The 12,163-nt window shown below is 52.3% G+C and overlaps 1 protein-coding gene across 3 annotated transcripts in view; it reads right to left on the bottom strand.

Annotated features, from left to right (window-relative positions):
* Positions 1-5,078: 5,078 nt before the first annotated feature.
* Positions 5,079-12,163, bottom strand: part of ESRRB (estrogen related receptor beta) — a 74,656-nt gene continuing 67,571 nt past the window's right edge. For all 3 annotated transcript variants that reach the window (XM_027120829.1, XM_027120831.1, XM_027120830.1), the window contains 2 exons: positions 11,162-11,431; positions 5,079-5,634 (listed from right to left, as the gene is read on the bottom strand). In XM_027120829.1, coding sequence (XP_026976630.1) covers positions 5,390-5,634; positions 11,162-11,431 — 515 coding nt within the window. In that variant the 3' untranslated portion in view covers positions 5,079-5,389. The remainder of the gene's footprint in view (positions 5,635-11,161; positions 11,432-12,163) is intronic.

The raw sequence follows: 12,163 nt of genomic DNA, 5'->3' as shown, positions 1-12,163 counted from the left end.
GGACCGGGGCACGAACCCGTGTCCCCTGCATCAGCAGGCGGACTCTCAACCACTGCGCCACCAGGGAAGCCCTAAAAATTGTTTTTTTAATTAATTAATTTATTTGGCTGCGCTGGGTCTTAGCTGTGGAATCTTTCGTTGCAGCATGCTGGATCTAGTTCCCTGACCAGGGATTGAACCCGGGCCCCCTGCATTGGGAGCATGGAGTCTTAACCACTAGACCACCAGGGAAGTCCCTCCTTTTAAAATTATATCCCAACCCCCCCATTCTTGATCCCCCGTATCCTACTTTTTTCCCCTCATGGAACTTATCACATTCTAACAAACTATATAATCTGGTTATTTATTGTGCTCATTGTCTCTCTCTTTCTCCCACTAGACTGTGTGTCCATGAAGACAGAGACTGTGCTTGTTCTCTTTACTGATATAGTCTAGTCTCTCTGCCCTGGCACAGGGCAGACCCTCAGTAAATATTTGTTGAATGAATGAATGACCCTCAGTTGTGTTTTTTCCCCTTTCTTTGAAGCTTCAATTCTTTTGCTAACATGAAGGGGGGAATATTTGGAGAACGAACAAAGAGAGATAAAGAAATGGATAAGGGTTAAGCCTTTGAAAAAATGAGCTATTAGCTAGTCTGATCACAATTATCTAGACAAATTGAAGACGTAGTACAGAAAATCCTAAAATAGAGAGTCCAATAAAAATTTCTATTTTGATTGCATTATATGATGCTCTGGTTGACTCTTTCCTAATTATTTTTTCTTAAGGTAGTAGCATGAATACCAGCTGTGTGTTTGTGTACACACATGTACACATGCACCAGATGTAGGTGAATTGGGAATTTACCTAAAATAATGCACAGACCAGGTACTTTCATTCCCACAGACAGTTTATGTATTAATTGCACAAGACTTGCTAGGTATTGAGTTCAAAGACTGCCATGTGGATCTTCTCTTCCAAGAGCTTCAGGAAACCTACAAAGAGCCCACTGAAAGTTGACCAGACCTTGAGTTGTCTAGGTGTGTGGTTTCTGTGGGCATCATGATTGGTTGGTCACCTCCTAGACTTTCAACCTAACCCTTTTTGTGTAGCAGCTAGACTGATGTGTGGGACCGGTCCCACCCCCAGGTGGTCACAGTGGTCCATTAACGGATAGGCACAAAAGCCGCTGGGATTTAGAATGAAGCTCTCAGATATTTTCCATGGTTGTAGGAAGAGATTTTTTTCTCTCTCCCCATGATGCTAAATAAAAATCTGGCAGCCTTCTTGCTACTATGAAAGAGGCTAGTTTGAGGACAAAGCATACAGACAGAAGAGGGCAGAACTGAGAGAATCACAAATGTAGAGCCAGAGCCCTACTGATTTTGTGAACCTCTGGATCAAACCCTGCCTGAAGCCTGATCCACTTTTAGACTTCACATATATCCAAGGCAATAAGCCCCGTAAGCCTTATAAGCTCTGGTGTCTTTAACTTGCAACAAAAAAAATCCTGATATAGTCCTCTCGATTTCTTTCAGGCCCTCCCTTCTGCCTCTCACAGGTCCTTAGTGTGTCCTGGTACAACACGTGGGCTTTCTGCACTGTCTGCGTCGTGTGCATGCATACACAGATGCATTTCAAAATCCTAAGGCAATGAAATGTTCTTGGTTCACAAATACTTGATGCTCCATTTCTCTGACATTAATGAAAATAATAAAGGGCCTCACCATTAATACTAAAAGTCTGAAAAGAAGTAGAAGTGGTTCTCAGACCTGTATCACACTGCTCAAGTTACGTTCCTGAGTTTTGCTGCTGAATACACATTTTAATGCTCACTTGAATCCCCAGAGGACTCTGAGGCTGAGGTGGTTCTCCTGACGGTCTCTTCTAGCATCAACCTGAGACCTGAGGGCAGTGCTGTCCAGGGGACAGCCAGCCAGCAACGATAATGTGTGAAGAAACTCTCTGATAGGCCGTTCCTTATTTATTAGATTCCAGATACATGGGACCCGGATGGAAGCATCCTAGGGTGTTTGGGAGAACATATACAGAGGTGGAAGTACGTACAGGTGGGTGATGCAATGAGGGACCGCCATTTTAAAAAATATATACATCTTAAGAAGCCATTCCAGCCATATTATCATTATTAGAAAATAAAACAATCTCCACATAGTGCTTTTCTTTGGTGCTCTTCCGTGGGCATGGGCCCCTCTGTCTTCTGGTCACGAGTTTGCCACTACCTCCCCTCGACACAACCCTCCTCCACCTTCGCCAACTGCGCAGGGGGAGGGGAGAGTCTGGAGGGAGGGGAGACCCTGACACGGGGCGGGGTGCAGATTCCGGCTCCTCTAAGGCCCTGCCACGGCCTCCCACCCAACATCCTACTCTGGTCTTCCTACTCGGTTCTTAAATTGTGCCCTGGGAAATCACCGAAGTTTCCCCTATGCCCAAACCGGGAGCTTCATCAAGGTTCACATGAGACGAAACCAGTCTAGAATCTTTAGAAAGGGTGGGGACACGGGGACCAAACAAAACCCAGCCAATACCACCTTCTCCATGGTTGGATTTTCTTCATTTTATTTCTTGGTTCATTTCAATGACCTGTATCATGAGAGTACAACTGAGAAGGGCTATTTCCTCTTTACAGATTTTCCAGGAAGAGCGGATTTGTGGGTAAACTTCAGTTTTGCTGTTTGGGGGGATGGGGTGTCCTAAACTCTCCTTGCTCCACTGTCTTCCACTAAGTCAGCAGCCCCCCTTCCCAGGGAGGTCCCAAAGCTGGCTAGACTTCCAACTAAGAAGCTGGCTCCTGAACTTTTTCTCCGAATGCCAATGGACGCATCAAGTACACACCAGGGCCTTTCCCATTGGACAGAATTCTCATCATTACCGATACATTTCCTGTCGCCATTGGCGTTTTTTAAGTGTAAAAGCAGCAGCAGCAGGAGTGTCCACCTCCTTAGCACCAGGTCATCAGGACCACGGCCCCCTCTGTGCTTTAAAGGGGCTCTGATGCCGGGACACTTGCAGATGCGTGCGATCCGGCGAGGCGAAGCTGCCCTGCGTACAGAACACCCACCCACCGCAAACCAGTTGTTGCACTGTGAGCCAGAGATGCTTTCTCTAGAAAAGATGGACTGCAAAGGCCAGTTGTGCACAAGCCCCTGCCGCAGCTCACAGCTTGGGTCCTCATGCTTGAGCAGGGACGCTACAGACAGCGGGGGTGATGAGGTGCGACTCTCTGCCCCACCTCCTCGAGCACACAGCACAGTGAGGGGCTAGGGGAGGCTCCCGCACAGCAGACCCCAAGTTCTCGCACCGTGCCATCTCCCTAGTCCAGACTTCATGGCATGGTCCCCAGTGGCTAGGTTAGGCCTGGGTTTTACCCCTGGTCCCTTAGAGGCACCTGTGCGTCTGTCCGCCCAGATTGGAGACTGCAGAGAGAGCTAGGGCTGAAGTATCCCAGATCATTCCAATGCTGACTGACAAGTGACTGTGGCAAAAGGGAGGGGGGGCACACTTTGCTGGTCTGTGAAGTCTCTGGAACCCCTGACATTTTCTATGTGAAGGTATCTGAGAGCAGCTGCTAGGATTTAGCCAACCCTCCTGCCTGGGGTGACCTCAGCACGTCCCAGCAAAAGTTCAGAAGGAGCGGTGTCTGGGGGTGGAGAGCTGGAGCCAGCGGTCGCTGCTTCCCTTGGAAAGCTGCGAGGCTGTGGCGGAGGGCGCCTGGCCTCCTGGTCCTAGCGACGGGTGGGTGGGATCTGCCTGCCTCTCCAAGTGACTAGAGGTCGGGTTAGAATGTGTGTGGATTCCCCAGGGATGTGCCCCAGCGGGGATGCTCTTATCCCTGCTTTAGAAGGCAGCCGATTGGAAGCAGCTTCTCCATAACGCTCAAAACCGTTCATCCTCGGGCGATCCCCTGAGCACCGGATGGCATGTTCAAGGCTGCCCCCGACCTACCACAAGTGGGTGAGAACAAACTTTCAGAGCCACTCGCAGAAATGGGTGACCAACTGTCCCCATTTGGGTAGGACTGAGGGGTTTCCTGGGAAATGGACTTTCAGTGCCAGAACCGGTCCTGGGCGAACTGGGGTGGTTGTCACCGTACACAGCAGCCTGGAGGACTGATGGGGCGCCGGAGTGGTTGTCCTGCCAGAAAGCTGGTCTTCTAAGTGCACCAGGGAGCTACGCTACACCTCCTTAGGCCAAGGATGGCAGGAGCAACCCCTCCTGTGGCGCTGATTCACCCAGCCCTTGGGATGCAGGGGAGGGGGCTTCGGTGTCCACTGCCCCTGGATACCAGGAAAGATCAGGTGGGCTGGTGACCTCCACCGAGCCTCTGTCTTCAGGGTTCCCCCGCCTGCTCATCTCTGCTTCTGGGCCTTTCTGTGCTCGGCAAAGATTGGTTTGGGCTCTCCCTACCATCCTGACCCGGTCCTCCCAGGGCTGCCAGAACCAAGTGCCCCGGGTGCCCTCAGACGGGGTCAGGCCCCTGCATCTCCCTCGCTTCCCAAGGCCTACCTGCTCTGGACCTGCCCCCGGGGAGTGGGAGAAGCCAGAAGAAGGGGGAGCGCTGGGGAGTGTTGCCTGGCCCCTGCTCTTCTCCGAGCCAGCACCAGTCCCACCCACGGGCCCTGAGGTCTCGGCTGGCTGAACCCACTGTGGGAGTGAGCTCTGAGGTAGGGCAGGAAGTAGCAGCAGGACTCCTGGGGGAGAGAGGGGGAGGACAGGCCCTGGGGCCGCGGTGACAGGCGGGCGGGGGGCGCACCGAGGGGTGGGGTGCATGAGTTCTGGCGCTACTCTCCTGATGGTGAGCCGGGCCTGGGAGCTTAGAGGAAGGATGGAGGGAGGGAGCCATCTGGACTGTGGAAGGCGTAGGGCCTCTTGAGGGGCCCCACAGAAGCCCAGAGTAGGCAGCACCCCTGCAAGAAAGTTAACTGCCCTCTGGGAGAGGGAAACCTCCAGAAGGTACCCCACTTGAGTATGCTGGGCGCTAAGCACTGCCCACGCAGGCCATGGACAGAGGACGGGGGTCGGGCATGGGGTTAGGAAGTGTGTTCTGCTCGTGCTGCCTCTTGGTGGTTTGGCCGGGAGAGGGGGCACTTCCACGGTGGTCTCCAGCCTCAGGGGAGTCAGCTCTGGCCCAGGCCTCAGCGTTGCCCGTGGCGGAGGAAAAACATACCAAAGAAAAAGCCAGTTACAGATGAGCCCCGCGCCCTGCCCTCCCATCCCCGTTCCCTACCCCACAGCACCCAGGGCTCTGCACACAGCCAGGAGGCCAGGAGCCCCTTCCCCTGGGACTGCTCGCGGCCATGATACAGGACTTGAATGTTGAGGCTGGTGGCTGTGGAGGTCTCCCCGTCGGTTTGTCTGTCCTTGGGTGGGACTCGGTCCTTGGGCCAGGCCATCAGACCTTGGCCTCCAGCATCTCCAGGAAGAGTTTGTGCATGGGCACCTTGCCTTGCAGTTTGAGGCTGTGGAAGTGCTGCACGGCCTTGGCAGCCGTCTGCCGAAGCAGGGGCAGCGTCAGCAGCAACTTGCCCGTCCTCCGCGGCTCCTCGTGGCGCTGGCTCAGCTCGTAGTCCTGCAGCGCCTCATGCAGCAGGTCCTGCAGCTTCTGGACCGCCTCCAGATCCTCGATGTACATGGAATCTGTGGACACAAGGCAGAGCATCAGCGGGCGTGGCCGGAGAGCACTGCCCTGGGCGTGGGGGCCACCCCGGGGTCCCTGATCTCTGCTTTGGAGCCTTCCAAATCCTCACTCTACAGAGAGAGAAACCCAGGCTCAGAGAGGTTAAGGTGCCAGTCTGAAGTCACAGAGGCCAATGACGGAGCTGTGGTTCACACCCAAGGAGAGATCTGTATCCATGGAGGACTTTTCTTGAGAACCCACCAAGAGGTGGCAGTGGAGACCCTGAAGGGCTTAAACACGAGCAGACCTGTCATTGTCCTGCAGGTGCCAGGTGGACTCTGGACCCAAACTGGTGGAATTGTAATCTTGCGTCCCTCACCTGCTAGCTCTGTGACTTTAGACAAGTTATTTAATTTCTCTGTGCCTCATTGTCCTAATTTTTGAAGAGATAATAGCCATACCTACACCTCAAGAGGTTAAGTGAGTTAATATAGATCAAGGGCTTAAAACAGTACTTGTCACAAAATAAGTGCCCAGCTAGTGGTATCATCATCACCATCACCACCACCACCACCACCAGCATCAGCATTAACACCATCACCATCATCATCTTTTCACCACCATCATCACTGTCAATCATCATCAATACCACCACCACCATCACCTTCATCATCATCGCCATCGCCACCATCATAACCGTCATGACCGTGACGACCTTCATCATGATTATTATTGTTACTGCTGCCACTAGGCACCAGCTCAAGTCTTCAGCGCATTCACTAACCTTACAAAATAGCTGTTACAGTATACATACACCGATAAAGGGGCTGAGCTCTGTGTCTGCGTGCCATGTGGTGGGGGATATGGGGGCGCTAAGATAGCATGGCTGGACACATGGGGCACAGCGATGGAAGATGCTCTTGGGAGTTCTACAGAATCCTGGGGAAGGCTTCGGGCTCAGGCCATGAACTTCAAATGAAATTTACCTAAATCCCAAAGGGGCAGGGAGGTGCCTGCTGACGGCTGGGTCTGAGCAAAAGCAAAGTAGAACCCACTTCATGGCCTTGGGGAAAATAACCAGCCCTCTGCTGATGTGCCTGAACTGCAGCCCCCAGGGCCTGCCAAAGGTGGGAGGGGACGGGTGCATGTGCATCAAGGGAACTTGAATCTCTGGGTGGGTTGTCAAGGAAGACTGGGCAAGTTTCCTGAATTCTTCAAAAAAAAAAAGCAGGGCAATTCCTTTGCATGCTGGGTTGGTTTACATACCAGACTGCCAAGGGCAGTTGTACCAACTGGCTAAGCCCAGTAATTCCCTCTGACATTTTGGATCCGTACTCAGCCCATGCCTCCAAGGGTCCTGTCTCTTTTTCTTAGGAGAATAGCAGTAGAAAGAGGTGGGTAAGACTCTGGAGTCTCAGATGCTGTGTGACTTTGGCCAAGTTACTTAGGCTCTCTGAGATGGTTTCCTGTCTGTGAAATGGAGCAAATGAGAGTGCCTAATAAATGTTGTTATTATCATTACTGTGAAAACTCAGACTGCAGGAGAGTGCTCTCGCAGAGCCGGCCCCATACCTAAGACTCCTCCACATTTTCCTGCTCCTTGTTACCAAGGCGGTGAGGACTCTTCCTTTGCCAGCTGGGGATGAAGCGTGGCTCCATTCCTACACTCTTGGCTGATTCCAGAGCGTGCAGCCAAGATGCACTAGTCCCTGTAAGGCTGGGGCCTGGCCGTCCAGATTCCTTTCCTTCCTGCCGGTTTCCTCTTCCCACCACCCCACGCTCCCCAAGGAGGCCAAAACTGGCAGCTGTCTTCGACCAAAACTGAAATAAAATAACATTGGAAGATTAATTCCTTTGCAATCCATCAGCGAGTCTGTATCGATGGCATTGATAAACTGTTAATTACAAAATCAATGGCTATGATTTTTTTCTGCTGTCAGGGAGCCTTGGAGAGGCCGGGAGGTGGGGTGAAAGACAGCCAGCAGGCTCCGAGGGGGCGTGGTTCGGGGCCAAAGCCTCTGACCTGCTACCGCCCATTCAGCCTCCGCAGTGGCACCCGTGGTGGCCCTCGGGGCTGCCACCAGCACCACTCCAGTGATCTCCTAGCCCCTGTCTCTCCTCCAGCTAACACGCTGTCTGCCTGGGTGACTGTCCTACCTCGCTGCTGGGGACAGGTCGCTCCTCCACAACCTTTCACGGCTCCCTATACCGACCCTATTCCACCCCACTCCCTTCAGAGTCCTGGAGCCTCTGCTCTGACACCAACAGCTCTTCTAGCCATACCTCCAAACAGGCCTGTTCTTTGTTTCCTGCCTGCATCTGATCGCTCCATGACACAGCCAAGGCCTGAGGCATCACAAACTCCTCTTTTTCCACTTGGAGCTCTTGAACCTGCACAGAGCTGCAGGATGGCCTGGTAAATGCCACTGGGACAAGAAGTCCAGACTCCCGGCACTTTGTCTCTCATGGCAAAGCACCTACTCTGGCAAAGCTTGATGCTAGCGGCAGCTCCTGCCGGGTTCCGTCGGTCCTCAGGTGTTTTATATTTGTATGTGTGTATGTCTGTGTGTGCGCATGTGCATGCGTGCATGTCTGTATGTATTGAGATCTAAGGCCAGAGCAGCTGGCAGAGCTAAAGAGTCCTCTGAAAGCTTGGCGTTGAGGAGTGGGTGGAGGCGACAGCTGAGTGGCCTCCTACCTCCTCACGTTCCTCTCCTGGCCTGGGCAAGCGTGAGCTCCGGGTCTTGTGAGAAGTGGTCAGGAGAGTCCAACATCCAGGAGGTGCCCTCCAGGGTCTGGGCGGCCTTGCTGCATCTGGCTGTGCTTGCCCTGTGTCCTCTGATTTCACTGGTTCCCTCTCCTCCTCGGCCCACCCAAACCCCCAGCCCCTCTACAACCGCTGATGACAATGCTTCCCTTGGAACAGGAGAGCGCAGGGAACTGTGACGGTGTGAAACTCTTCTGCATGATATGTGATGACGGAGATTTGTCGTTGTGCATTTGGCAAAACTGATAGAACCAGACAACACAAAGAGTAAGCTCTGAAGGCAACTGTGGACTTTTGTTAATAATAGTGTATCAGTATTGGCTCATTGGGCTTCCATGCTGGCTCAGTGGTTAAGAATCTGCCTGCCGATGCAGGGGACATGGGTTCGAGCCTTGGTCTGGGAAGATCGCACATGCCGCGGAGCAACTAAGCCCGTGCGCCACAACTACTGAAGCCCGCGCACCTAGAGCCCGTGCTCCGCAACAAGAGAAGCCACTGCAGTGAGAAGCCCGCGGGCCACAACAAAGAGCAGCCTCCGCTCGCTGCAACTAGAGAAAGCCGGCGCGCAGCAATGAAAACCCAACGCAGCCAAAATAAATAAATAAATAAACGAAACTAAAAAAAAAAAAAAAGCCGTCAGATTAAAAAAAAAAATTGGCTCATTAATTGCAACAAATTACCAGACTAACGCAAGATGTTAATGGGAATTGTGTACAGGGGCTGGGGAATGAAGGTGGGATGGTGTATGGAACTCTATATACTATCTGCTCAGTTATTCTGTCAATCTGAAACTGTACCAGAAAGAAACCAACAGCGTTAGCATTCTCTAACAGACTACGTTACAATTTTGGAATCAAGGTGTGTGTAAATGGTCTCTACAGAAGTATGTAAGATGTTTAACTCTTTTTTTGCATTAGTTTTTTAATAAAAGGGATTTGAACTAAAAAAAAAAGCTTCCTTCTGTCTATTAGGTCATATTCCCTGGAAGCAGAGCCTGAGATGGGGGCTCGGGTGCATGGGATTTGTGGCGAGTGTGCTTTCAGGAGAAAGGAAGGTAAGGAGGCGGGATAGGGCGAGGGCGGGGCAAGCACGGTAAGGATGCACGCAGCCTGGCTTGCGCCTGATCCCACTCCGGGAGTCCAGCCTTTGGTTCCCCTGTGTGGGTCCGCTTTTGGCTGAAGGTGAGAAGGGGGCGGGGGGTTGGATATGTAACCCTCCAAGCAAGGCAGGTGAGGGTAGGTCTCTGGCGAAGGGGGCAGTTGTGTGCTATCAGCAGCAAAATTCAGCAGCTGGGGCACGGATGCACTAACCCAGTAAAGGGGGTCTGAGTGGGGCAGTGACAGCATCCCCTGTATTCTCTGTGAAGCCATTTGTTAGGGGACCAACTGTCTCAGTTTTACAGGGATTGAGGTTTCCCAGGACATGGAACTTCCAGTGAAAGTGTGACAGCATTAAGCAAACTGGCTGGTTCCCCTATTTGTACTGTCTCCATCTGGAACCAGCTCTCTCTCTTCCATACACTGATAACACTTGTTTTCTCTAATATTAATAATAATGATAATAATTAATATTTATTGAACATCTCCTCTAGGCCAGGCACTGGGCTAAGCGTGTTATCTTCAGTCAATCATTTAAAAAAGTGCTTGGAGGAGGGATGGGGACATCCCAACTTTACACACAGGACAGAGCTACGGAAGGTTGCCAACTTGCCCAAGGTCACACTGCTACGAAGTATCAGAGCTAGAATTTGAACTTGGGTCCACTTTGAGCTTGACTGAGATCTGAGCAATTGACTACTGCATGCGCCCAGCAGCAGAATTATGTGTCTGCGTGCTTGACACTCTCTCTTTAGGACAGGGACCCTGCCTTTCTCCTTCTTCTGCAATCCCCTCCACAACCCCTGCACCTGGCCTGGTACCTGCAGAGTGTGGACACAGGTTACATTGAAGCTCACTCACCTGAGTTACCAAGGCCCGGTCCCTCTCCCCAGAGAGTCTAGCTAGAAGTTGGTGGGCGCTAAAAGAAATGGAGTGAAGCCTCCTTTTTAATGGCAGGAAAGTTTTCTCTCTTGGGCCTGAGCAGTTTGAGTGGGAGATTCAAGGAGTGTGTATAAGCTTGGAGTTGACCTTGGAATCAGAGGACCTTGGTATGGGTCCTAGCTCTGTCTGACACTCTTTAACTGTGTGACCCTGGGCAATTTGCTTCACCTTTCCAAGCCCCAGTTTCCCCATCTGTAAAATGGGGTTAAAATAATAACTTTGCTCATAGGGTTGACTGTAAGATGAAATCAGTTCATGGCTAATTCATTTAACAGACTGAGTACTTATTATATGCCAAGCGTAGTGTAAGCATAACTATATATAAATAAATCCCTTCCATAGTCTTCTGGACTGTTTGTTGTTCCCATTTTACTGATGAAGAAACTGAGGCACAGAGTGAAGTGCGGCACAGACTTGCCCAAGTGGCAGGAGCAGGACTTGACTCTTAGCAACCTGCCTCTAAAATCTGTGCCCTTAACCCTGTGCTGACCTTCATGGCAAGGGCCCAGCAGGATGCCCTGCAAACCAAGGCCTTAGGAAATACTCAGCCAATGCCAGCCTCCATCACCATCTCTTCGCCTCCAGGCCACCCCTTGCACAATCTTTGGTGACAAGAAGCTCTGGCGTCCTCACACCATTCCTGCCCCTTACAGAGGTCCTGCTCACAGGCCCCAGAGCTGTGCTCCCCAGGCCCAGAAGACCTCCTGGAGCTCCCCCTGGACGCCCCACACCCGCCCGTACCTGAGTTGGCCAGGGCCAGGGCCTTGAGCGTCACAAACTCCTCCTTCTCCACCTTGAGCTTCTTGTACCTGCGCACCAGCTGTAGGATGGCCCGGTAGAGCTCCAGCAGGCCCGCGAGGCGGGAGCGCTCCTCGTCCATGATGTAGTCCTCAGCGTACACCAGCTTGTCGTCGTAGGGCAGCGAGCGGTACACGATGCCCAGGATGAGGATCTCCATCCAGGCACTCTGCAGCAGACTCATCTGGTCCCCCAGAGAGAGGCTGGAGAAGCCTGCAGGAAGAGGGCGCAAGCAGGGCAGCGGAGGTCAGGGGGCCTCCCTGGCGCTGGTGGGGAACCTATGGACCCTGCCCCTCCCTTTTACCTGCTGGTCTCATTGTCCTTCCCTTGGTGAATGAGTCAGACATGGAATTCATGGAAAAGACTTAACAAAGCAAGAGCTCAGTCAATGTTGACAGTTGTTATTATCATTATTATTGTTAGTTCTATGGCATTTTCCGAATGTGCAGAGAGGCTTTTTGATGAATGAAATGCATTTGTAATTTAAGGAGTTATTGAATTCATCGTAGAATCAGGAGGTGGCAGTATAGGGTGCCTTCCACTCAGAGGAGTTTCCATATCCCCCTCTCTGCTCAGTGCAGGGGAGGCTGTAGTGCTTTCGAGTGACGCCTGACCTCAACGCAGAGTCTCAGCTGTGCCGAGACCCAGGGGCCCAACCAGGAAGGAGGAGGAATCAGCTGTTCCCGGCCAGTGACCACAGCCTGGGGCTGCTAAGAGCTCAAGAGCGCCCAGGGTCAGGGGGCACTTTCTCACAGGCAGCCTGTCCTCCCAGAGGTCAGACCCCCACTGGCCTGGCCATCACTCTCCACCTAACAATGACCCAAGCAGTCCTGTATTCTGTGAGCTTGGATCAGGGGCGTTTCCCCCTCCCTACTAGCAAGGAGGCTGAGTTCAGAGTGAAAGAAGGATGGGGGCAGGGGCGGCTCCAGAGTTATGACACTGTCT

Source organism: Aethalodelphis obliquidens, unplaced genomic scaffold (genome assembly GCF_003676395.1).
Source record: "Aethalodelphis obliquidens isolate GAN/ISIS:26980383/991018 unplaced genomic scaffold, ASM367639v1 scaffold21, whole genome shotgun sequence".
Taxonomy (NCBI): domain Eukaryota; kingdom Metazoa; phylum Chordata; class Mammalia; order Artiodactyla; family Delphinidae; genus Aethalodelphis; species Aethalodelphis obliquidens.
Note: the sequence above shows the minus strand (reverse complement) of the source record. Positions and strands in the feature narration are given on the sequence as shown.